The sequence below is a fragment of the Setaria italica genome, chromosome II (genome assembly GCF_000263155.2).
Source record: "Setaria italica strain Yugu1 chromosome II, Setaria_italica_v2.0, whole genome shotgun sequence".
Lineage (NCBI taxonomy): Eukaryota > Viridiplantae > Streptophyta > Magnoliopsida > Poales > Poaceae > Setaria > Setaria italica.
This window is the reverse complement of record NC_028451.1, coordinates 36,760,277-36,785,779: the sequence shown is the minus strand read 5'-3', so window position 1 is coordinate 36,785,779 and position 25,503 is coordinate 36,760,277. Positions and strand designations below refer to the sequence as shown.

At 46.7% G+C, this 25,503-nt stretch overlaps 5 protein-coding genes across 7 annotated transcripts in view; 3 read left to right on the top strand and 2 right to left on the bottom strand.

Moving 5' to 3' along the window:
• Positions 1–1,746, top strand: part of LOC101773728 (transmembrane emp24 domain-containing protein p24beta2) — a 3,067-nt gene extending 1,321 nt beyond the window's left edge. For both annotated transcript variants that reach the window (XM_012843868.2, XM_004957238.3), the window contains exons 3-5: positions 548–734; positions 821–928; positions 1,458–1,746. In XM_012843868.2, the coding sequence (XP_012699322.1) occupies positions 548–734; positions 821–928; positions 1,458–1,591 (429 nt within the window). In that variant the 3' untranslated portion in view covers positions 1,592–1,746. The remainder of the gene's footprint in view (positions 1–547; positions 735–820; positions 929–1,457) is intronic.
• Positions 1,747–2,074: 328 nt separating this feature from the next.
• Positions 2,075–4,174, top strand: LOC101753469. Its single transcript, XM_012843371.2, has 4 exons — positions 2,075–2,351; positions 3,254–3,315; positions 3,444–3,548; positions 3,786–4,174. Exons 1-4 carry the CDS (start codon positions 2,159–2,161, stop codon positions 3,924–3,926), a joined length of 501 nt encoding a protein of 166 aa, XP_012698825.1. The 5' UTR covers positions 2,075–2,158; the 3' UTR covers positions 3,927–4,174.
• LOC101773316 (acyl-[acyl-carrier-protein] desaturase 4, chloroplastic) lies at positions 4,162–6,077 on the bottom strand. Its single transcript, XM_004957237.4, has one exon. The coding sequence runs from the start codon at positions 5,635–5,637 to the stop codon at positions 4,402–4,404; it is 1,236 nt and encodes a 411-aa protein (XP_004957294.1). The 5' UTR covers positions 5,638–6,077; the 3' UTR covers positions 4,162–4,401.
• Positions 6,078–6,195: 118 nt separating this feature from the next.
• Positions 6,196–15,835, bottom strand: LOC101772901. 2 transcript variants are annotated; one of them, XM_004957236.4, is made up of 24 exons: positions 15,438–15,835; positions 11,279–11,505; positions 11,057–11,162; positions 10,879–10,980; positions 10,730–10,789; positions 10,554–10,632; positions 10,303–10,450; positions 10,106–10,229; positions 9,844–10,024; positions 9,502–9,530; positions 9,212–9,360; positions 9,028–9,130; positions 8,850–8,945; positions 8,659–8,714; positions 8,427–8,550; positions 8,176–8,238; positions 8,023–8,082; positions 7,687–7,848; positions 7,520–7,593; positions 7,176–7,269; positions 6,954–7,090; positions 6,788–6,868; positions 6,588–6,693; positions 6,196–6,495 (listed from the first exon to the last, which is right to left on the bottom strand). In XM_004957236.4, exons 1-24 carry the CDS (start codon positions 15,630–15,632, stop codon positions 6,409–6,411), a joined length of 2,643 nt encoding a protein of 880 aa, XP_004957293.1. In that variant the 5' UTR covers positions 15,633–15,835; the 3' UTR covers positions 6,196–6,408. The 2 variants fall into 2 exon arrangements, with proteins under 2 accessions (XP_004957293.1, XP_022679561.1); XM_022823826.1 differs by lacking the exon at positions 15,438–15,835 and adding an exon at positions 12,393–12,804.
• A 4,823-nt stretch (positions 15,836–20,658) lies between these two features.
• Positions 20,659–22,783, top strand: LOC101772496 (peroxidase 73). Its single transcript, XM_004957235.2, has 3 exons — positions 20,659–20,978; positions 21,752–21,943; positions 22,028–22,783. The coding sequence occupies exons 1-3, from the start codon at positions 20,754–20,756 to the stop codon at positions 22,622–22,624; spliced, it is 1,014 nt and encodes a 337-aa protein (XP_004957292.1). The 5' UTR covers positions 20,659–20,753; the 3' UTR covers positions 22,625–22,783.
• Positions 22,784–25,503: the final 2,720 nt, after the last annotated feature.

Below are 25,503 nucleotides of genomic sequence, written 5' to 3'. Positions count from 1 at the left end.
AGCAACCAAAGTAACAGGGGAGCGCGGCTGCCCAACCCTCACTGCCGGTGACCGACATAAATCGCGAGCACGATGCCAGAATGCGATCTGCAGTCTGGTGCTTCTCGTGCTTATCTTATGTCAGCATGCAGGTAGCCCCCACGCATGAACTACGCACTATCCTATACGGCTATACTAGTTCAATGTATCCAATTATCCCAAACCCCGTTCTCTAATTTTTTTTATCAATCCAAAGATCTCTACAATCGTGTTATTCATGTATACCTAAACATTATTGTTAATAAGAAAAAAAAGAGACATAGATGCATCACTCTTTTTACAAGAAAACATTATTCTCAAAACCTTTATATGAAGCAATAGACTTAAAATTAGGAGACTTAATTGAGGTGCAAGTGATTTGATAGTTTAACGTGGTTTATGTTGCCAAGCATGGCAATATACTGTTGATGGCCAAGATCAAGCTCAGTATATAATATGAGGTGTACACTATGTTCCCTGAAAATTTTCTGGTTCCGCCACTGGCTGATTCAGTCTTGATTTATGGCAGGTTAAAGATCCTAGAGGTGATCAAATCCATGATTCTCGTGGCAAGACTAGCGATAAGTTCGAATTCGTAGTTCACAAGCGAGGTGTCCATCGCTTCTGCTTCACTAACAAGTCACCATACCATGAAACTGTTGACTTTGATGTGCACATCGGCCATTTTTCATATTTTGACCAGCATGCTAAAGATGGTACGATTGGGTTTCCATAGTCTCCTTGAAGTAGTCAAACAAGCAACATATTAGGGATTAATTCCTTTTCTTCTCCAAAAATGCAGAGCACTTTGGCCCTTTGTTTGAACAAATTGCGAAGTTGGATGAGGCCCTCTACAACATTCAGTTCGAACAGCACTGGTTAGAGGCCCAAACTGACCGCCAAGCAATATGTAAGTCCTTCCTATCATGCTCTTTTATCTGAATACCGATCCGTTGTAATATGTAAGGATTCCCTGTTATCTTCTCTTCCTTTTCTAAATATCGGTTCAGAGCTTTTAGTCAATACTTCGTAAAAAATGCAATTCCTCAAAAAGATAAAAGTTGCAACTAATACAGGACTGACTTTGTCTTGTTCTCAATCGTCCCTGAATTAAGAGGCTCAGCCTGCTATATGTAAGCATTAGGTGCCAACAGGACCATGTTCAGATAGAGTCACTACAACACAAGAAGTTGGGGAGGTCTTTCTGGCTTTCAATTTTGAGAACTCGTATGCTGTATGCACTCCACTAATAAGCAGCATGAGAATGCTGCCCAATCATACTTTGTGTAAACCTCATATTTGTTCTCATGATTGAGAATGCCGACCCCTAGCATTTTGCATCTACTATTTTCCATTATTTCTTCTGGCACAAATTTGATACCAGCTAAGCATCTATTGTTGCTAAAAGTGCAATGTTTTCGTTCCATGTCATGATGCAGTAAACGAGAACATGAGCAGGAGGGCAGTTCACAAGGCACTCTTTGAATCAGCTGGCCTAGTTGCAGCCAGCGTTGTGCAGGTCTACCTCATGCGCCGCCTCTTCGAGCGCAAGCTGGGGAGTTCTAGGGTCTAATAATTCTGTGGTAGTAGCATCAGCAAAACAGGATCTCCATACTGCATTGTATTGTATCTTTGCAAGATTTGGCACATCCTGTTCATGAATTTTTGTAATTAAGTTGACAAAGTGCACTGAAGCTTTAGAATTCCGCGTCCAGTTCCAAACCAAAATTTGTCCCTACCTTTCTACCTGCGCATTGTGCCTAGATGGTTCCAGGCGAGTGCAATTTTCAAATCCTTTTCAACCCATCAACGTCTAAGAGTACTGATATTAGTGTGACGCAAAAACCGGCGAATATAAGGACAATGCAAGAAAATACAAACATTTATTTTTAGACTAGTATTCGTTTGGTTTGACAAGCATTTAAACTACACTAATCCCATCTCAAATTTCCAATTCGTATGATTTAGCATGGCCTCATCGAAGGTCAAAGTCAAACTAGGCTGGGACGCTCGGTCGGCTCGAGAGTATGTGTCGAGCCGGCCCGTAAGACCATAGGCTCGTTGGAAGCCCATCCAGCCCTATCCCACTTCCACCGCTCGTCCAGCCTCTAGCCACGCTTCCTCTCCCCACGCCGTGGCCATGGCCGTGGCCGCCGCCTGGCTCCCCCCTACCGCCGCCCGCCGGAGCAGCTTATCCTCGCTGCGCTCTCCATTCGTAGCGCCTATCTCCATCCACGTGCCACGGCGGGCGCCGCCTCCTTGTCCCAGTCCCAATCCCATCCCTCGAAGGTCGCGCCTCGTCGTCGCATCCGCGCAGTTCGACTTCGCCAGAGGTACCGTACCTGAAGGCTAAAGTATCCTGCTTCTCTCTTCTCTCCCCTTATTGTTATGAAGAGAACTTGGGAGCCGTTAATTTCTTTCACGAGGTGGAGTATTCTTCGCCGTAACTGCAAAATCGGTATTGTATCGAACTATACTCTGAAACATTTATCCAGCCCACCAGCAATCACTTGCGTGTTGTTTGTCATTAAACATAACCATATTGTGGTCAAATCTACATAGGGAGCACTTACTGATCTAGCGAAGTCACGGTCAAGCATCGATGCATTGTCCGCTCATCACTGCTGATTTAAGGACAACGGGGCTCACCTGATGCATGTTGCCGGTGTCTGTGATTCCATTCCTTATCTCCTTGCACTAAGATGACTATGTTTCTGTAGGGTGACAGGCTAAGGGCCACTGGCAAACGAGATAGTCAACACCTCATGTTGCTGAAAAATTTCTTGGTTTGTTACTTGTTTAAAAAAAAAAGCTTTTCCAGCACAACAAACACACGTGAATCTGATTCTGCTACAATTCCGTCCATGCCCTCTATACCCCTTCTCAGGATGCATTGCAGCTCCTGCAATTGGGTTTCAGGGTTTAGGTCTTTAGGACAAAGCGTTGAATGTGAGCTGCAAACTGTACTGAATGCATATCTAAAATGAAACATTTGCCTGAACTAAATGCTGCTTGCCTGTTGACCACTCATTGGTTTTGTTCCCTGATGAAATTGTCTGCATATCTTTTTACCAACATCCCTGATGTTGGGTCACATGTATTTTTATGAATGCCTTTGTACTACCCTTCTAGTGCTAGGAGTAGCATATGCTGTCCAGTTTTTTTAATCGTACTGAAATATATTAAAAAAAGCTTATTTTGCTATTGTCTTAACACTCTGCATATATGATAGCAGCTGTTCAAACAGCATGGAGGGTTGGTACTGATGCTGTGGAGGCAGGGAGTAATTTTGTCCCAGTATGTATCCCTTCCTAGTTCATTATATTCTTAGCTCTCAAAAAAATATACGGACAACAAGAAACTATAGCTCTGCGATTTGTCAAGCTTTGAAATTGGACTGATTTTCTCTCTCTTACATGTGACAGGGTTCAGTTCCACGGCCAATCGCTAGGATAGGTGTTACTTTTGCTGCTGTGTCGGTTGCCCTTTTCCTTCTCAAATCCGTTGTCTCCACTGCATTATTTGTGCTGGTATGCAATCACAACATTTGTGCTTTGATTCTAGTGCCATTGGTCAGCAACATGCTGTGCACAATATTGAATGACATTTAGTCATGTAAGAACAACAGTCACTTAATTGACAACGCAAATGTGTCCTGCATTTTTAATAACAGACATATTTACTAGAGCTAAAGAATGTCCATTCCCTACTGTGTTTCAGTTTTGATGGTACCTGATACCACCAAATGATTTGTCTTGTGATCGCAGGCTATGATGGGGCTTATATATCTTGGCTTCCTGGCTATGAACCCAAAGGAGGCCTCTGGCTCTAGGATGGATGAAACAGGTGGCAACCCATCGGAAGATCCTGTTGAAGAGGCCCGGCGCATAATGGAGAAATACAAGTAATGAACCTGAGCAAGGGTGTATCCGCAGAGGTATGATTTGTCAGTAGAGTATCATCCTTGAGTGAGGTATGGGTGGGTGGATCATATTTTAGCACACTGCACTCAGTGATTTGATACATGTAAATATATAGTTGTACTGTTGGAATCAGTTCTTGGGCAATAGTGTTGAGAGTGGTTCATCAACTGTGAACTCATGAACTGCAGCAAATCTACGAATGCTAACAGCAATTTCATTATTTGTAGTACTAATTCTTCAAGCTTTATTCAGCACAGGAACTTGGTAGGCTCATATATAGTTGGCCTAACCTACATACTTTGTTTTCGAGAGGTGCACATTTATAGTTGTATGCTTCATATGCAGCCAGGCTTAATTACAATATATATAGGCACAATACAATACCAGGTACTCCAGGAAGGTTCAGTAGGTGGGCCTTTTCAGTTGAGGAGGGGTATGGGCCTCCAACTCAAACTAAGTTTCAGTGCAAACGGACGGGCCTGTCGAACAACCAGCTGAAGCTTACGGACTGGGTCTCCTTTTGGGCTGCGCGGTCGTGGGCCAGCTCCTCCATCCTGCGGATCTTGCGCGGCAGCCCGCAGACGTAGTCTTGCGCGCGCCGCCCCTCGCCGGACAGCCCCGCGAGCTCCGCCACTCCCCACCTGCGCACGAAGTGCTCCACCATGTCGCCGTAGTCCGCCGCCGTGTACACCCCCGCTCGCTGCGCCACCGCTGAGAAGTGTTGGAAGAGGTCGTCGTCGCGGCCGTCGGTCATGAACTGGCCGGGCATGGTGACCTTGGCGCGCATCACTGCCGCGAGCGCCCGCACCAGGGCGTCCGGGTCGGCCTCGAAGCACCTGGCGACGGCCCTCGTGTATGCGGCCTCGTGTCGCCTCTCGTCGGCGGCGACGACCCCGCAGAGCCTGGCGAGGCAGGCGTCGCCGTGGAGCGCGGCGCGCCTCGCGGTGCGGGCGTGGGAGACGAAGGTGGCGCGCTCCTGGAAGGCGCCGTAGATGAAGGCGTGGTAGGGGCAGGAGGGCTCGAGGATGCGCATGCCGCCGCGGAGGAGGTGGTGCACCGTGCGCTCCACCTGGCTCATGTCGACGCGGCCGCACAGGTAGAGGTAGCGGTTGAGGATATCGCCGTGGCGGTTCTCCTCGGCGGTCCAGCCGCGGAGCCAGCGTGCCCAGCCGTGGCCGTCGCAGCCGGTGGCGTCGCTGGCGGCGCCGCCCGTCCGGTTGCCCATGGTCATGTACGTGGGCAGCGCCTCCTCCGTGACCATGTTGCCGACGAGGCAGACCAGGAGCTCGTCGGGCACGCCGGCGGCCCGGGCCTGGAGCTCCGCGACCTGGCTCCGCTGCTCGTCGGCGGCGGCGGCGAAGGTGGGCAGGAGGTCGGCGGGCTGCCACGCCTCCGCCACCGGGGTGAGCAGCGACAGCATGTGCTCCTCCACCCACCTCTCCTTGTCCAGGCGAATCAGCAGCTCTTCTTTCTGCAGGCGCTGCTCGTCACAGGCGGCGGTCGCCGTTGCCGCCGCCGCTGCCAGGGCCCGGCCGCGGCCGAGGAGGTGTGCTGACGAAGAAGAGCGCTTCGTGACCAGCGGCATCGCGCTCGTCGTCGTCGTCTTGCCGCCGCCTCCGCTGCCGAAGCGAAGCTTCACTGACGAGGGTGATGACGATGCCCATGCCAATGCCATCATCGTCATGTGCCCCGGCATGTGTCTACGCGTCTAGCTCGCTCTCTGTTGCTCCTAGCTGACTGCAGATGGATACAAGTATGACTGTATGAGGTGGAGGTGCTGAGTTTATATGGACCGATCGATCGACACCGGGATCGGTGACCAGTGGCAGCCGCTGGCGGCTCAATGAATTTGCATGTGCACGTCGTTGCACTCCTTGTGGTGCACACGAAAGTACGAAACTACTGCACCACCAACTCCATTTACACTGATGCCACGCCCAACGCACGTAAGTTCTTGGGCTCGATCAGTACAGCACACGTCATGATGCATCCAGTGACACTGAATGCTCCCGTCCCCCGTGCCCGCCCCCCAGCCGGCCATGATGCCTGAATTGGATCGATGTTGGACGAACCGAAAGCGAAGGATCAGAGCTGTGGACAGGTTCACAGGACACTCATCCAAATGGGTCGAAGCAATGCGATGATCCCGCTACAGTACAGTCAGTTAGCGGCACACAGTCACGCAGTACTGCGTGATCAATTCGATCGCGAATACAGGGGCTCAAGTTGAGGTGTAGGCTCGGACCGATCCAGCTACCACACCACATATATGTATATATATATATATATAAATATAATTATATATATCCATGGAATCACTGCATTGAATTCGCATACATCCATGTGAGATTGGAATTGAAGAATTAACCGAATGAACAGTGGCGTGCTGCTGCTGAATCAATCGCACACGTACCCCTTCCAAAAAAAAAAAAATCGCGCAGGCATTGTACGTGCCACTGTAGACGATTCATGAGCTATCTTGATTGGCTGCCGGGAAGCTTGCGTAAGGGTCGTTGTCGCCCAGCTTGTCGTTGCCAGGGCGGGAAAACACAATCTGCAAACACATGTTCAGGTCGATGTTATACTCGACTTGTACGTATATGCTGTTAGTAAATCCATGGACTAACGTAGTTTTACTGCACGTACCTGGTAATTCCCAAGTGTCCGCGACTTGAAACCGGCGGCGCAGTATATGAAGTAATACTCCCAGATACGGATGAATTTATCATCAAAGCCCAGGGCCGAAATCGCACTGCAGAGGAACGGAGCAGCATACGCATCACTGGTTAATACAAGCCAATGGTCATGTATTGCATTGTGCAAGTTCGTTCTGTTTGTTCACTTACTCCTTGTTGGCCATGAAGTTGTCCCTCCAGCGTATCAGCGTCGGGTAGTAATGGTACCCGATGTTCTCAAGGTGCTCGATGCTGCGCTCCACCAGATGGGATCGTTATCATAGTTGACAAGCAAGGATTATATCGATCAATGATGACTAAGGACGATGCCGCTTACCAGAGCCTTGATGCTGCGGACATGGCAGACGTGATCCGGGCCAACGAAGGGAGGCAGCCCCCGGGGAAGATGTACTCTTTGATGAAGTCCGAGCTCCGCCTGTACTCCTCGTACCGTTCTTCTGGGATCGAGATGAACTGCATCCGTGCAATTTAGTCATGAATCATGCGGTTGACTCCACGGCAATGTATATAGAGTTCATTGATGTATATATGTTATTACCTGCAGGACAAACAGGCCGTCTTGAGCCAAAAGGGACTCGCAGCAGCCGAAGAAATCGTCCATGTACTCGTGCCCAACACCCTCGATCATTTCACTGATCCATCAGCAGATTTGATTACACGCATCCATCAGGTCCCTCGTTATATATTTCAGTCATGTATATCAGGAAAGTAAATCGAGCTGGTATGCTACTGATGGCTGAAGTCGTCACGTAGCAAGAAATCAACTAAGTCTCTCTCTCTCTCTCTCTCTCTCTCTCTCTCTCTCTCTCTCTCTCTCTCTCTCTCTCTCTCTCTCTCTCTCTCTCTCTCTCTACACACACACACACACACAGTAGTACTCACCAAGATATGATCCTGTCGTATTTGCGGCGAGTTGGTATTTGACGATAGTCACACAGCATGAAGCTTATGTGGTCCTGCAATGCATAATCAATGTCAATTTTTTAAAAAAAAATAAACTCAACTAAGACGGCTTAGCGGAATGAAGGAGAGTATTGATTCACACTAACCTCTAAGCCAGCTTCTTTCACTTTTTTCTGCGCATATTGTAGTTGCTCCACAGATAATGTGATCCCAGTGTATTTGCAGCCAGTTTGCTTCACCAATTGGATCGCTAAGCTGCCCCAGCCGCAACCAATCTCAAGAACATGGTGATCCCGCTCGACTTTAGCCTATGATCAATTAGCATATAATATATTGGTGATCCATCAGATCATAATATACATGCAATTATCACTATATTGGTTATCCAACAGATCATATAATATATATGTGTGCGTTCATATATATCCAATCATTCGCTATCAGACAATATTAACTGAATTGATAGTTTCAGTATGCAGTACCTTGTCTATTAGAAGGCCAATTTTACGTCGCTGGGCTGCCTCTAAGCTTTCATCCTCCGTCTACCAAACAAAAAGGCCACGACCATATCAAGGATCAGCGTGCACGAACAAGTTATTTAAGAGTGGCATTAGCTAGTTTATTGCAAGGCAAACCTTGAAGATGGCACAAGAGTAAGTCATCGATGGATCCAGAAAAAGTGAGAAGAATTCATTACTCTGCATGAGCATTAGAAGAAAAAGAATGAATGCAACAAGGGAGAAAACAAATGTCAGTGAACCTGAGAGAAAAAGCGGGTGAATATGCACTTGTTGTGGAAGGCGTAATGAATGAGGATATTATTTGATAGCTATTGTAAACATAGATGGGAACCTAAACCATAATGAGAAGCGCTAGCGCTACTGACCAAATCATAATGTTGAGAGATGTTTTGACGTGTTTGTGTGACAGAATTCTTCCTTGAAATGTGGCGGAGAAAGTATTTAGCAGAGGCGACCCCAGCTGTCAAAAGCAGGGGTGTCCACCAACCCCTGATGACCATAGAAATTACACATGTACATGATTACTTAGCAGTGACAGGTAGAATTTAGTGCCGTAGTTCATATATACTAAAAGGGAAAATTTGGAGAGACTGTAACCTTTTACTGGTCCCACTGCTAGTACTCTTGTTTGCATCCCTGTTTGCAATGAGAATCTGCAGAGAAATGGTTGAATGATGTAATCCAAATTAAACAGGAAACAACACTATATATATGTACAAGTATCTAGGAGTATAAATCTGCATGTGCCAATTTTTTACTTAAATAGCTAGATTATCAGGTTGACTTACCAGGAAAAGATTCAGAAGACCTTCTCTCTTGTCAACAAAAGAGAAATAACCGTTAATATAGGCATCTGCCAAGCCAAGGTCTGCTTCTGTTGCAACCTGAAGAATGTATTTCACTTGACACGAGGGATCTGAGCGAGGAAAGGTATTGGACCAGAATGGTGAGAAGAGAAAAGAGAACCTTCCAGTAAAACATGGGATCATGGACACGCAGGACAGATTTCGCATGGCATTTTTTGCCTGCTTCACCGAAACTGAACATAGTGCCTCCTTCTTCAAGCAAACTGCAAGCAGAATTGATTAGGTGACAGGAGTCACAATCAGACATTTCTGTGATAAATTTGTCAATCGGTGGAAGAACTCACACCAAGTTACCGACGGATATGTATTGGCCAAGAAATCTTGCTACCAGAAGACGTGCTCCAGCCTCAGTCCACGATGGGATCATCTGTTTTGGGTTCTCCAGAAGGCCCTTCTTATTACCGAGCAAATCTTGAGCTGCAGATTTCCCAGCCTGCACGCACGCATCAGTCTCTATGTTATATCGGAAGACGTATCACATATCCAACATAAATTGTACATGGAAACACAAAAGTAAAATATTTCGTCTGAAAATTTAAGTAGGCAGGTTGTGCTACGCAGGTAAGTACAGTACCTTGAGTCCATCTTCATGGAAACCATAACCTGTTAGTAAAGCAGAAAAGACATACATTTCAGACCTAACCACATTACTCTAATTGCTGATATCCTTAGAAATAGTTGGTAAATTTTGCAAGAGAACACTTCTACTTCGTGCCTTTCGCTGAAAGATGCCAAAAAAATTGATCTCTGTTTGTTGGACACTACAAAAGTGTGTATGTTTTCCGCAAGACACAATCTTCCAATGTCTTTCAGCAAAAGCCACAAGTCAGGATATCTCATGGAAAAATTTGTTAAAGTTATTTCTTCTGATGTGAGTACTGTATGTATTGCTAAATGAATTGATGGGGTAACTTACCTTGGTATGCACCGCAGAACCAAATTCCTCTGTTTCCTTGAATGTGATGAAGCTCAAGAGAAGCCTTTGCGGCAGCCACAGATGGGACAGGGTGGCTAGTGTACCATTTGAGCAAGACATGATCCGGGACATGAGGAGGGTTCAGTGTCACCAGAAAAGGCCTGTCTGTAGATTCTATGTTCTAAAAATATATACAAATATACATTAAGTTGCAACAGTAATTTTCTAGTTACTGCTATCCATGTTAAGGTAAGATACGTACCTGAAGCAGATTTAACCAGTAGGTTACACAAACCCCCTTGCTTGTCGTCCCCAGGAAGTTCCAGGAACTCCAAGCTGACGAACTCCGTGGCATCATACTTTTATCGCAATGGAGGTATATATCACTGCAGTGAAGATGGAGATGGAGATCAGATCCAACCAAACAAACCTAGACCTGTAGCGTATAGCTTGCATTACCTGTAGACATACTGAAAAGCACCTAGGATTCTCAATTCCTCGTGCGTTGCTTCAGCTCCTAGCAGCTTTAGAGCATCAGGCGCATGGACACCAAATATGACTCTGTCATACGTCTCCTCTGAACCATCAACTGTTGTCACCCTGAGACCTGCGCAAACAAGACAACATCGTCACATCGATCGTTTGTTTTGGATTAGTCACCAGATGATAATTAGAAGAAATTATGGATGGAGAGCTTGCATTGGCAATACCTCCATCGGAACTTGAAACAGACTTAATCTCGCAGCTGGTTTTAATTAGGCAACCCAAGCTTTCCAACTCCTCCCTTACCTGCTGATTATGTATTAGTTGCATTGATAAATCATTTTTTTTAATTTGTTCTTTTTTGGGGGAAAGGAGGGAGATAAAACGGACTACAGCACAGCACCTTCTGCACATAGGTATGCGAACGACCCTTGACAGTGAGCCACTGGGGGCGACCAAACAGCTGAATGCACAAATCCAAATGAAAGAAACAAAATTAGCATCCATATAGTCAGCAACTCAGCATTGCTAGTGAATTTGTTCTTTGTTCACCTGAAGAAGGTGGTGGTTGCGGCAGAATGAGAGCACAAAGAAAGCAGAGAATCCCAGAACCCCTTGAGATGGACATGACCATATACACGCACAGATCGGGATCTGCAACAAAGAAAATATGCCGTTTTAATTTGCCACAAACTCAAAACATACAGATAAATAGAGAATAGAGGAGTACGAGGTAAGCCTCTTGGAAGAACTGGGAATATCCATGAGACTGAATAAATTGCCCCAGAGTCTCATTCCGGTCCATGTCAGGGTTGTTTTCACGGTCCTCCAAGTACCTGCAACACATGTATCAGTTCTGGGTTATTATATACTGTTAGTAAGTAGACTACTAAGTATGCAGTGCACCAGCTAATGCTAGTTAGCACGGAATGAGATCAAGATGTATTATCACTTGAGAGCATCGTCCTTGAACTTGAGTATCTCACGGATCATGCACCAGAAACTAGGGCTGATTGCATTGCTTTTCTGCGCCAAGAGGCCTGAGATGCCATTTCGGCTACCCCACTCGCATCTGCTGCCGCCGGTCCCCAATTGTGTGCTCACTGAGAAGGACATGTCGGATATCTCCATCTCCACCCCGAGTCCTTCAAACCATTCGAGCATGTTCGGGTATGTTACCTGCCATTTGGTGCGTTTATGTGTCTCAAGTTCTACGACATAAGAAAACACAATGTTCACAGCAAGTAAATCCAAAATGGTTAAACAAAAACTCATGTCACAAGTGGTGCACCGCAAGTCAAAATTGTAAATCGTGGCGCGCATATCCACAAAACTTCTCACTTATTGGAAAATGTACTTTAAACCCATACTAAGTTATCATTTCACTTGTCTTAAACCAAGTTGATCAAGGGGCTCCATCCCACCACTTTTGATGGATTGTGAGAAGGTTTTCCAACATTTTAGTGCCACAGCAATTGCCACCTGAGCTGGACAAACTCTAATGTGAGGTTGGTTAGGGCTCACGTGGATTATAAACAGAGGCCATCTGAATAATGCGCTCACCTCATATCATGATGTGCATTGCCTTGCATAAGATTTGATCTGGAAACAGAACTACTATATGGTAGTTTCCAGATCAAATCTTATGCAAGCCAGTTGCTCTGACAGGTGGATACATACTTTACGCATGCAATTTCTCTTCTTATTCTAATTCTCTTTGCCAGTGGATGTGCAGTTTTGCAAAATTTTGTTGGCTCGCACTACAGAGGCAATTACTGTGTGTCGCTCATGTGCAGGTGTGGCCTGTCAGTTGCAGTCATGTCCATTGATCAGATTTTGTAGAGTGTGGTTTTGCATAGTAGCTTATCAACATGTAGCCTTTTGCTAAAGTTAACCCACTGAGAACGATACCAACCGTGCATGGTACAAATACGGACTAGGAGGGCAAAGCCAGAGTTTAAGGGACGACCTGAACCTGAATTGCTGGTCGTCAGGCAAACCTTATACCCTCGGTGCAGAAGTTGACACTATATGTGGTTGCGCAGCTCGTTGAGGATAGTACATACCTTGGTACCGTTCGCCAATCCTTGGCTGCGGCGACGTGTATGCGCTAGAGCGCACGGCCATCCACCTTGAGCCACATGGAGAGCACTTCCCGAATTCCTGGATGTCCATGGGGGACTTCCCCGTGAGCGACCTGACGGTTCACTACGCCGCACTTCGGTGATTTTTGTTGGACTTTCCAACCTGCTTATGCTTTTGCAAAAGCTAAAAGCTAACCAAAGGGTCTAAAAGCCATACGTGCTTTTGCCTAAAAGCTGCTTGTGCTCTAATACAAAACCAAAAGCACCTTCTCCCCTGCTTTTAAGTACTTTTGGGGCAAAAAATTACCCATATGCTACTGATTATAAAAGTACCGGTTCGTTTCTCCCTCGTTCTATTTCTCCCACACGCGCAATCCTCCGTCCACCTCCTCCCCCGTATAGTCCCTGTTCGCCTCCTCCCGACGCCCCCGGCAGCCCGCCACCCGGTCGCCCGCCCCACCCGCCACGACTGAACCATCGAAAAATTGAAGCTCCCCACCTGCCAGTTCCGTGCCGCCCCGAGCTCGACCTCGCCGTGGAGCTCTACCATCCCGGCCACCTCTTCTCCAAGGGACGACACAAACCGACTCAAGGTGATGCCCTGATGCTCCCGCGCTCGTTTCCCCGTGCTACCGCCGGCGTAGTCGCCGGAAATCCGGCCAAATGCCGCCGCCGCCCGTCGCCGGCTGTGCTCCGGTCGTCGTCCAGCCCTAACGACTAGGCTCGTGGATGCGCCTCGCCGTATTGGTCGCGTAGACATTGGCCTCCTTGCTAGAGACCTCACCGTCGGCAGGGAATCGCCGGTCACCGGCGACGCTCGGTTTGACCCGTCTAGGGTCAAGTAGACCTCGGGCCCATTTTGTTAGTGATGCGTCTAGGGAGTGGCTGGGGAGGAAGAAGAAGGGGACCCGCTCGTTAGTGAGAGAGGAAGAGAGTGGAGTGGGGTGGATTGTGGATGACATGTAGGGTCCACTTGACTGTTTATTCAAAAGTCACAGCTGCTCTAACCAAACAGTCTTCTACTTTACCACAGCTGCTTTTCTAGCTCACAGCTCATAACAGCTTTTCTAAAAACTACAGGTCAACCAAACAGCCTTAGCGCTATTGATCCCCGCAAAGAGAAAGTAGGCCTTCCCGTCGTATACCTGACGCGCACGGCCGTCGGGCGCGACGAAGTGGCAAACGAGCGCACGGCCGCAGGCCATTTCGCGTGGATCCACCGCATCCACCTGGTCAATTGCCACCTTGTCGTATAGCAACTGCTTGCTCTTTCGTGTAGCCGTGTGGCTTAGCCAAGCGGCTGCTCTGTCCTGACCTCATACAGGAGGAACCGACGAGGAGCTCTGTCCAACTCCTTAGCAGAAGCAGTAGCAGCTCTCGCCAGGCTGCTACACCGAAGCAGCAGGCAGCGGCGGCGGGCCGGCGGCTACGGCAGAGTCGCAATCTATGGTGCAGTGCAGTCGCTAGCGATGGCTTCTGTGTCGTGTGAATATACTGCATGTCAGCCGCTTGTAATCGTGGAAAGTTTTAGGGGTCGTTGTTCCTGCCTTCCTGGACGTAGTTGTAATTGTTCTTTGCGTTTGCAGCGTTCGGCCTACCTGATCCGCGCAAAAGTTTGGGAGGGCACTGGTACGCAAAACGCCGACCGAATTTTCGGGCGAATTTATTCTAAATGAAATTTAGAATTTTAAACTGAATTCTACCGGTACGAGCATTTGTCGGTGGTGATGATGACAGGTAGGACCGAAATTCTGAACCACGTTTCTTTGTCACTACTACTTTTTCCCCCCACCGTCTATGCTTTAAATCTAGATTAGTTTATTTGGATGAGTTCCGAGTCAATCTAATGACTCTTATCATCTTGTGTGCCACCATCGCCAAACTAGTGTACTCCCATGCCCTTCCCTCTAAACTGATAACAGTGATAGCTGTGGGACCGACAACACCACCGGCCCAAGCGTGGCAGGGGATCACAGCACAGTACATGCTTGTCCTTTTACAAGGAAAGGTCATGGTTGGGACCAACCAATGAATAGCATGCCTACAGAGGCCATGTTTAGTTACTCCCAACTTCCAACTTTGACACTATGCAAAAAGAAGATTCCCCATCACATCAAACTTGCGGTACATGCATGGAGTACTAAATGTAGATGAAATTAAAAAGTAATTGCACAGTTTTGTTGTACTTTGCGAGACGAATCTTTTGAGCCTAATTAGTCAATATTTGGACAATAATTCACAAATACAAACGAAACGCTACAGTGTGCTACAGTGCTGTAACAGTAATTTGGCACCTCCCAAATTCGCCAACTAAACAAGGCCAGAGATGCATAGTGTCACTGCATGTAGAAGTAGAACTGATTGTTACTACAATAATGCAGAATCAAGGAACCGAGTGGGGGCAGAGCTATGCGGAGGCTGCTGGGCAGGCCGGGGTACTAGCTGAGGCTGACAGCACGCCTAATGACGCTAGTCTTCTAGAGGCTAGAGCATTAGCCACTGGTCATCGCAAGCAAGGAAGGCGACTAGTCGTAGAATATAGTATGGCACAAATGGGGAACGTCGGATAAAGTTCTAGATAAAGGGAAGCAAAGCCGGGGAATCCATGGCATTTGCCTCTCATGTTTTGCTGGTGGCCACGTGAGTTTGTAAGGTCACCGCCGCCTCCACGTCGCCGCATTGCGCTTGCACTCACTGTCTCACGCCCTACCCCCCGGTTTCCCCTGTTTTTTTTTTCATAATTAATATGTCTATCATGATTCCAGATACCCATTTTATCTGCCATGAACAATAAGGCGAAAACGAAAAATGGACAGGAGGAAAACGGAAATGGAAATCATGTTAGCTAATTTGAAAACAAAGGATTATTGGTTGCTGAAGGGTACATAGCACAGAATGGACAGCTAGCTGCTGAAGCCAGCGGCACAGAATGCCCGTGTGGATACGCCGCGGAGCACGAGAAAGACTAGTGCATGGTGTAGCTACGGCCGTAATGGAATGGGCGAGTGGTTGAGCAATGGTGCGTACCCGGTTGAAGACCATGAAGCCGAGGTCGAGGTGGACGGTACCGGCGGCGGCGTCCTCGACGGCCACAGTACGGGCGTGCCCGCCGAGGCAGTCCTCCTTCTCGTACACCGTCACGCGCGCGCCGGCGCCGCTCCGCGCCAGCTCGTGCGCCGCCGCCAGGCCGCTCACGCCGGCGCCCACCACCGCTACTCTCATCCTGACGCCCTTGTAGTACCAACAACCTAATCTCTATGCCGGTCTCGGATTGGGTTCAATCCCTCGCGCGCCGGCCTTTCCCTCTAGCTTGTTGTGATGGGTTTTGTGGGGTTGTGGCTGGGCATTGGGCAAGCCGGCGTGCAGGACAGGCTTGTATGGCTCTGGCCTCTGGGATCGATGGGGTCACAGTGTCACACGCACAGTTTCCTGCTTCGGTCACAGTACAACAACTAGATGTCTCGATATGATATCGGGCCGATTCGGCAAACATATTCTTCACTCCTTCAGTGGATGCATCTCGTCTGCTGCTACCTACTGCGGACTTTTTCGTTTTCGGAACGGTCAGGAGAGTTGTCAAAGGTGTTGTCAAAGGTGTTTAGCGGAGCAACACACGGCCTCGCTTAGTGCCACGCGTTTTCCATGTATTCTTTATTTTCTTTTACTAAACGTTATATTTCCTCTATTTTTTAGAAATTATTCCATCGAACGTACTCCCCCCGGATCCGGGAATAGCAACATGAACTAAATGTCCTGTCCAAGCCAAAGAACTTACCCCGAAAAGTCCTGACAAATGATGATTGAGACGAGATTCCGCATTTTTGAACCACGAAAGGCTTGGCTTCCATTTGGGTTGTAGATGTAACCAACCCCCTATTAAGGATAGCGTAGAAAGAAATAATAGAAAAAGAGCTCCAGTATAAAGATCTTCATTGGTGCGCAATCCAATTGTATATCACAACTGATAAACCCCAGAATAAGCAATATTCACTGGACCGGCAGCACCTCCTCGAGTAAAAGCTTCCACCGCGGGTTGCCCAAAATGAGGATCCCAAATGGCATGAGCAATAGGTCTTACGTGTAAAGGATCCTGTATCCATGATTCAAAATTTCCTTGCCACAACTAAACAAATATATATGCAAGACCAAGGTCATAAGTATACATTATCACATATCATAATATGAAATGACATTTTATAAAAACTTAATGATGTTTATGGTAATTTTTTTATTTCTTGACCTAAATAAATCAACCCGTGGAGACCTCCCTGAAAATATTGTGTGAGAGATAGAAGGCAACCTCGACTACGGGGCAGAAAACGCTTGAAACCTGACTTTTGCATGTAAGGGTATTCTTTTTTAACTCTGACCCTATAAATTACACTCCTACAAGAATTAGAACCTGGGTCTACTAGATGCTACTCACCCCGTCCCAAATTACTATTTATTTTGACTTTTCTAGATACATTCATACATAGATTTTGCTACGTATCTAGACATCCATACATATAGATCCATATCTAAAGTTTTGTATCTAGAATCCATATCTAAAGTTTTGTATACAGAAAAGACAATACGAATAGTAATTTGGGACGGAGTGATTATTTAACTGCTCTAACCAGTAACCACTATTCTAGAGATCATTTCGCAGATTCCTCAGACTACATTTGCTTGTGCACAAAAATGAGCTTAATGTGAAAGATATGATCCATCGATGGTTTTGTAGGGACTTAAGCATAAATAAGAACTAAATTTTTGCGTTCGGCTCGACTTTCTAATAATAAATAGATATATGCAAAAAGGCCAGAATTGCTGTAGAAAAAATATCATTTAAATAATATGGTTTACATATTAAATTTAGAAGCTAAGATTAAGACATCTTACAATTTTTTAACGAACGGATTGTGTACCACCCTAACATGAACACGTAGTTCCTTTCTTGACAGAAATGGTAAATATATGAAGTGGAAGATTCACCCTCCTATCCTCAATGACTGAAAATGTTAATTTTATCAATTTTTTCTGATATTTTCTTGGTTCTATACGGTTGTTTTAGCCCCAGTCTATGTAGCACATGGTACATGTTCTAGTACATCATTGGGTCCATCCGTTCAGCCTTTTATCTTTCAACTAATTAACTTTATTATTATCTTTCAAAACAACTTCGCACATTCAGTTGAATTTCATGCAAGTTATCTGGAGGCAGTGGATCCTCACAAATGTATATGCTCCCTATACCCGGATGGGAAATTACTTTTTCTAGAGTGGTTTAAACGGATTCAAATGCCAGCTGATGAAAATTGGTTAATAGTGGGAGATTTCAATCTGCTCAGGAGATCGGAGGATAGAAATAAGCCTGGAGGAAATGTTCAGGAAATGCTTCTCTTCAATGAAGCAATTAGCAAGTTGAGATTAACAGAGGTCCAACTAAAAAGGTTGCAAGTACACCTGGACTAACAAACAGATCAACCCTTTACTAGAGAGACTAGATTGGTTCTTCACATCTTCCTCCTGGATTGCAACGTACCCAAATACAATCGCTTCATCCCTTTCCAGAGATTCATCAGACCATAATCCCCGTGCTGTTTCCATCCCCAACAGAATGTTGGTTCCCCAAATTTTTCATTTTGAGAACTATTGGCTAGATCACGATCAATTCCCTTCAGTTCTTCACCAGGGCTGGGCTCCCTCCCTATCAATCCCGGACAAGGCTAAAAAAATAGGTGCCAAATTCAGAAATATGAGAAAGGTCCTAAGATTATGGAAATCCCAATTACCAAGTTTGGCTAAAACAATCCAAAACACCCAAGGATATTCTGCACTTCATAGACATTATTGAAGAAAGCAGGGATCTTACAATGCAGGAATGGAACTTCAGGGAAATCATATCATCTCACCTCAACAGCCTTTTACATCAGCAGAAAGTATATTGGTAGCAACTAAGCTCTATCAACTAGGCAAAAATGGGAGATGAAAGTACAATTTTTTTTCATGTTCGGGCCTCTGTTAGAAACAGGATCAAACACATTTCCTCCTTGACTGACGCCAATGGTCTGATCATGAAGCTAAAGCCCAACTCCTTTGGCAAACCTACAAGGATAGAATGGGAAGATCTGAATTCACCAACATGTACTTTGATCTATTCTCTCTCTTGACCCCAATTCAAGATCTTGAATGGCTGGAGTCTCCTTTCTCAAGAGAAGAGATTGATCAAATCATTAAGGATCTCCCAAGCAACAAGTCTCCTGGCCCGGATGGCTTCAATGGGGAGTTCCTCGAGAGATGTTGGCAGGTAATTACTGAAGATCTCTATGAATTATGTGAGGCTTTTTTCGATAGAGAAGTTTGTGTGCAGAGCATCAACGCATCCTACATCACATTAGTTCCCAAAAAGGATTGTCCTTTGGAGGTGGGATGATATGATTTCTGCTCTGTTCTTCACATTAGTTGAGATGAACAGGGCTAAAGATGAAGGAAACATCCGACTACCAATTCCTCAAAGAGCTGGTCAAGACTTCCCAGTGATCCAGTACACAGATGATACCCTGCTGGTTATGGAAGCTGACTCTGCCTAGCTGCTACATCTCAAGCAACTGCTCAATCTCTTTGCTGATTCAACAGGGCTCAAGGTTAATTACAACAAGTCTGTCATGATCCCACTAAATACCCCCCAAGAGAAACTACAACATCTGGCATCATCTTTTGATTGTCAGGCTGGCTCTCTACCCTTCACATATCTAGGCCTGCCTTTGGGATTGACAAAACCAAACATTGAGGAATTTTTCCCTCTGATTAAGAAAGTCGAAAGAAAGCTAGGGGGCATTTCAAACATGCTATCTCAAGGGGGCAAATTACAACTGGTTAACTTAGTATTCTCATCCACTACAATGTTCCATATGGCTACCCTTAAATTACACAAAGGAGTGATCGACCATCTTGACAAATACAGGAAGCACTGTTTATGGTGAGGATCTGATCTTTCTTCCAGAAAACCGTCCAAAGCAGCCTGGCCAATGGTATGCCTGCCCAAACAACAAGGAGGGTTGGGTGTCATCAATTTAACACCCTAAATGAAGCACTACTGTTAAAATTCCTGCATAAATTCTTCTCTAAGACTGATATCCTATGGGTACACCTAGTCTGGGACAACTATTATCATAATGGGAAACTACCTGGACAACAGAAAAAGGTTCCTTTTGATGGAGAGACATTGTTAAGCTTCTGGAAAAATATAAAGAAATAGCATTAGCATGAATTTTGGATGGTGACACTGTCTTATTCTGGCTAGACACCTGGAACGAACAAGTCCTATCCCTGGAATTCCCGCAACTTTTCTCATTTGCAAGGAACCAAATGATTACATACAAAGAGGCAACCAGCAGACCATCCCTCTCCACATCTTCCATTTACCCCTCTCAGAGGAAGCTCACCACCAACTTCTTGACCTACAGAATAGATTAACAGACATCAACATCCAGCAGGATGGTGATCAGTGGACTTATATCTGGGGCATCCCCATCTTCTCGGTGGCAAGAACCTACAAAGCTCTGACAGGACATAGAAGTGTTCACCCAATATACCATTGGTTATGGAAATCTAAATGTCAAAAGAAACACAAAGTGTTTTTCTAGCTCCTAATCAAAGACAGACTAAGCACCAAGGATATTCTAGGTAGAAAGTCAATGATCCTTGATTCCTACACCTGTGAACTTTGCATTCTACAAAGGGAGACAGTAGCACATCTTTTCCTAAGATGCAACTTTGCTAGAGCTTGCTGGTCCTCCATTGGAGTTTCTTTTGTGGCCACCAGGGAACCATTACTTATCTTCAAACATATCAGAAAAAGCTAAATGTCCCATTCTTTATGGAGGTGATTGTCCTAATGACTTGGAGCATCTGGTCCATCAGAAATGATTGGACCTTCAATAATATTCCTTCATCGGTGCAAGCAGTAAGACGAAAGTTGTTCTCTGAATTGCTTACTGTTTGTCTCCATAGAGCTAAACCCTCTGTGGTCCCAACTATGAAGGAGTGGCTAAATGCCTTGTAATTTATCTATGTACTGTTTTTCTTTTTCTTTTTTTTGTCTTTTCTCATCCCTTTTATTTCTTGTAAACCTTTTTTTAATATATTTCAGTAGGAGCTTGCCCCTCCTGTTTCAAAAAAAAAATCCAAGTAAACCTAAACCCTCTCCTTTTCACTTACCCCAGTGCAGACTGTGTACAAAGGCCCACCCACCCCTTCCTGTCTCCATTTGTAGAGCCTTCCAAGCTAGTCACTTCACTAATCAGTCTTCTTCCCTTCGGAGCAGAATCACACACAGAGCTTGAGCTCCAAAAGGCCATGGAGAGATGGAGAAAACGCGGGAGCTTGCTCGCCGTCGCAGCCGTGGCCCTGGTGGCAGCATTGCTGCCGTCCGGCGAGGCGAAGCTGTCCCCGGACTACTACCGGTCGACGTGCCCGGACGTCGAGGCGATCGTGCGGGAGGCGGTGGCCAAGAAGGTCAACGAGACCTTCGTCACTGTCCCAGCCACGCTCAGGCTCTTCTTCCACGACTGCTTCGTCGAGGTGAGCAACATCCATCGGTGCCTGCAGCTGCGCATTCTTGAAAATCAGAGGCTATCATGATCGAAATCAAGGATCCATTTAGAACAGCGGAATTTCTAGCAAATTCAGCGGGAATCGAACCGATTCCTGGTGAAAATTTTGCGTTTTAAAGATTTAGGTTTTGTCAGTTGAAGTTTCTTGGGTTGCAGTCTCGTAGAAAGAGGTTCAGTTCGATCTGCCATGCTTGTAAGTCTGCAGTTTTCAGCGGCTTTCAGATCGACTTGCAGCCTACTCCTACTGCTGTCATTAGCTTGCCAATCATCTCATACTGAATTTTTAGATCAGAGTGAATTTGGTTCATCTCAGCAATGGGTAGAAATGATAGAAGCAGGACTGAATGACTGATGGGGCCAGTAGATTATTGGTACGAATGACAGCTCGATTGGCTCCTATAATCACACGCTCGTCGGTTCCGCCATGTGACTGCACGACCTTTTCTGTCATCTGGGCTGAATTGTATCAGGCATTCAGATCAGATGTGTCGGGCGTCCCTGCTGGCAGATCAGGCACCCATTTTGTCGTTTCCGACGTGGCCGATGCGGAATTTGGCACTGCCAACGTCATCGTTCCGCACTCTCTCGTGAAAAATTTCGATTCCAATAATTTTCAGCGATGCAAACTACTCCTTGAATGAATAATGAATTTTGAACAAAGAAGTGGAGGATAGATGACTTTCTGCAGTTTGCACCGAGCGAAATTGAAACTGACATGTTTACGGTGAATTTTACTTGGAGGGCTGTGACGCCTCCGTCATCATCGCGTCCCGCGACAACGACGCCGAGAAGGACGCGCCGGGCAACGTGTCCCTCGCCGGCGACGGCTTCGACACCGTGGTGCGCGCCAAGGCCGAGGTCGAGAAGGCGTGCCCTGGCGTGGTCTCCTGCGCCGACATCCTCGCCATCGCCGCCAGGGACGTCGTCACCATGGTAACCGCAAGAGCTCTCGCTTCCTGAGCGTTACGATGGCAATGTCGGTGTCTGATACCGTGGTTGTCCAATGGCACGTGGCAGTCTTCCGGCCCGCACTGGCCCGTCGAGCTCGGCCGGCTGGACGGTCTCGTCTCCAAGGCCGGCAGCGTCGCGGGCAGGCTGCCGGGGCCGGACATGCGCGTCGACGACCTCGCCGCCCTGTTCGCCAAGCACAACCTCACCACGCTCGACATGGTCGCGCTCTCGGGCGCGCACACCGTCGGGTTCGCGCACTGCACCCGCTTCACGGGCCGCCTCTACCGCCACGGCGTCGCTGGCGGCGGCGGCGGTGGCGGCGCGTCGGTGGACCCGTCGTACGACCCCGCGTACGCGCGGCAGCTCATGGAGGCGTGCCCGCCGGACGTCGGCGCGACCATCGCCGTCGACATGGACCCGGTCACCCCGACCGCCTTCGACAACGCCTACTACGGCAACCTCGCCGGCGGGATGGGCCTGTTCACCTCCGACCAGGCGCTGTACAGCGACGGCGCGTCGCGGCCGGCGGTCGGGGACTTCGCCAAGAACCAGACGCGCTTCTTCGAGGCGTTCAAGGACGCCATGGTCAAGCTGGGCAGAGTTGGGGTGAAGACCGGCAGGCATGGGGAGATCAGGAGAGACTGCACCGCGTTCAACAAGTAGATCGAGCGAGGGGGCAGCAGCATACTATGACGCGTGTACGTAATTGAGATCAATATGTCCACACGTTAGGCAAAGTTCGTGCTACAAACAAAAGAATATTTTGCATCCGCAAGATTTGCCAAATATAGTTAAGTTCAACCTTAATAATCTCCTTCCATATATCCAATTGACAGGGATTGGTAGGGAAATTTTCTACTATAAATCTATATTCCACACGTATCGGAAGGAAACGATATTAAGGAAATGGTATTATCCAAAGCTATAACTATCAATATGTCCACATGTTAGGCAAAGTTCGTGTTACGAGACAAAAAAAAGCATCCGCAAACTTTGTCAAATACGTAGTTGAGTTCAACCTCAATAATCTCCTTCCATCCATCCTATTGACAGGGATTGATAAAGAGATTTTTTGTACTCTAACACACATGTATTGGAAAGAAATGATATTATCCAAGCATTCTCTAGCTATAATACTAACACTCGTTTCTAAAAAAAAAGTAATACTAACACTCCTCTTGTCCTTCAATTGCCTGGAATCAATCTACATTGATGTGTGTGAATGCATTGGTGAGTCCACAACATTAGGTTTAGGGCCGTCTCTTGGATTTTAAGGGCTCTCGAGGGAACCGAACGTTATGAGCACTTAGGGTAGTCCCAATGGGATATTGATGATAGTTTCTATCCCTCTTAATTGTCATGCTAACTAAGCAATTTGCTAATGTGGCAGTAGATTTATTATGGAGAGAGAGAAACCATTTCCTGGAGAGGAAACCAAGTCCTCATGCATATTGATGGACCAAGAAACCAACGAATCTGCATTGGGGAGACCCAAGTAGTTTCTTCTTGCTTACCGCCGGATCCTTTGCGCTTGCACCGCTGTTGCCCGTCACTCGAGCTCCTTTACATGATGCATAGAGGATCTGGTACTAGAAAGGAGAATGATTGGTTGGATTTTTGTTTAGACTCTAGATAAAAAAAATTGCATTATGAAGGATGATTTCTTGATACAATATTCTAGACTATGGAAACTACGATGGTTTCTCCCATTGGGAGTGCCCTTATAGGCTATCATTGTCATTGGAATTCAAAGTGTAAAACTGAAGGCCTAACATTTAAATAAATGATTAATGAAACAACAAATAAGTAAATAACTCACACGCAATGATGCATGACGATTCAGCGGTGATGTACTTGATATTCACGACCGAGCCACTAGAGCGTGAGATGCCGGAGCCACACAGGGCCTTGCAGATTCAGCCTCTCGGGGATGGGGATCTCAACGGATGACGCAGTCACGCAGACCGGCAGCGAAAGGGGGGCAAATGGCCTCTCGTCTTGTCTCCTCGAGTTCTCGTTCTTCGACTCCTCATTTGTGGTGTCGATTAATCAATTTGCGTCACATTGCGTGCCTGCGTGCTTAGGTGTTGCGCATGCGAGGGCCTTCACTGCACATGATTGGTTGATGCCTGTTGGTTTGTTGGGCTCCCTCTGGCATGGGCCCTCGACGGTCGCCTCTGTTGCAGGGGCTCAAGCCGGGCCTGATTAGGTTGAATGCTATCAAGCTTAGGAGGGAATGGGAGGCTTGGTGGTCGTTGCGGGGCAGGAGCTAAGCCAAAAACTCTTATTTTTCTTTATTAGAGTGGCAAGTAGTGCTATTTTTAAAAAAAGAATTGAATGTAAATTGTCAAGCCATAAGAGGGCATGCCCCCCTCCGTACCGTCCCTTTACCACTGTTGTAGGGTACAACAAAGCATAGGTAGCGAGAGATAACTAGATGGGTGGTGGTAGCAGGGAGAAATAAAATGAAAATGAATTGATTATTGTTCTCGAAGATGCGTGGTTGCTGCAGATGCATTTGTGGATTTCCTCAAGTATGTCTTTGCCATCTTGTCATGAGATGCACTTCATTAGTACTCCTGATGATACGCCTCGTCTGTAGAGCTTGTTCCCGACTAGAACGTAGTTCTTGCCGTGCCGTGAGACTTGTTCTGCTTCTGTCTTATCTGGAGGTAACTTGTGCTCCTTGATGTAGTCGATGAAAAAGGTTCTTTAGTCCACATCGATCATCATAACCTCTCAGTCTAGCGCCTCGTGGCCTCGATCGGTGGTTTTTGAAGGTGTCGGCTCCGCTGTGGATGGCTTGCGTAGTTTATGGATGAAGACCCCAACTAGAACCTGAGCATGAGTAGATCCAAGCTTTGATAAGACGTCCGCGGCTACGTTGTTGTCACGGACTACGTGGTAGAACTCCATACTAGAGAACTTGTTCTCTAGCTCGCGTACTTCCAGGCAGTACGCATCCATGTTGTCCTTGTGGCGATCCCATTTGTCATTGACTTGATTGATTACCACCAGTGAGTCACCGTAGACCAACAAATGCTTGATTCCCAACGAAACTGCCACGCAAAGCCCGTGCAGAAGCGCTTCGTATTCAGCTTCATTGTTGGATACCTCCTAGAAGATTTGCAAGACATATTTGAGTTGTTCGCCTTTGAGAGAGATTAAGAGTACTCCTGCGCATGCGCCATCGACCTTGAGTGATCCATTGAAGTACATGACCCAATGCTCTAGGCGTTCTGCTGGCATTGGTACTTAATTTTTCCACCACTCTGCTATAAAATCGACTAGTGCCTGCGACTTGATGGCAGTCCTCAACTTGAAATCCAGGGACAGTGCTCAAAGTTCTACCGTCCACATGGAAATTTTTCATGTTGCATCCTGATTGTGGAGGATTTCTCCCAAGGGGAAGTCTGTGATGACGGAGATGTTGTGTTCCTGAAAGTAGTGTTGTAGATTCTGCGAGGTCAGCAGTATTGCGTACAACAGCTTTTGGATTGGCGGGTACATGGATTTGGAGTCTGACAACACCTCACCGACGA

Bases quoted from the DNA above. Each gene is read 5' to 3' on its own strand.
- LOC101772496 (XM_004957235.2), top strand. From the start codon at position 20,754: ATGGAGAGATGGAGAAAACGCGGGAGCTTGCTCGCCGTCGCAGCCGTG. The intron at 20,979-21,751 runs GTGAGCAACATC...TTTTACTTGGAG, and splicing joins TCCACGACTGCTTCGTCGAG to GGCTGTGACGCCTCCGTCAT. The intron at 21,944-22,027 runs GTAACCGCAAGA...GGCACGTGGCAG, and splicing joins CCAGGGACGTCGTCACCATG to TCTTCCGGCCCGCACTGGCC.
- LOC101773316 (XM_004957237.4), bottom strand. From the start codon at position 5,637: ATGCCGGGGCACATGACGATGATGGCATTGGCATGGGCATCGTCATCA.
- LOC101753469 (XM_012843371.2), top strand. From the start codon at position 2,159: ATGGCCGTGGCCGCCGCCTGGCTCCCCCCTACCGCCGCCCGCCGGAGC. The intron at 2,352-3,253 runs GTACCGTACCTG...ATATGATAGCAG, and splicing joins GCAGTTCGACTTCGCCAGAG to CTGTTCAAACAGCATGGAGG. The intron at 3,549-3,785 runs GTATGCAATCAC...TTGTGATCGCAG, and splicing joins CCACTGCATTATTTGTGCTG to GCTATGATGGGGCTTATATA.
- LOC101772901 (XM_004957236.4), bottom strand. From the start codon at position 15,632: ATGAGAGTAGCGGTGGTGGGCGCCGGCGTGAGCGGCCTGGCGGCGGCG. The intron at 10,633-10,729 runs GTGCTGTGCTGT...CATAATCAGCAG, and splicing joins CGCATACCTATGTGCAGAAG to GTAAGGGAGGAGTTGGAAAG. The intron at 8,715-8,849 runs GTAAGTCAACCT...ATTTCTCTGCAG, and splicing joins GTCTTCTGAATCTTTTCCTG to ATTCTCATTGCAAACAGGGA.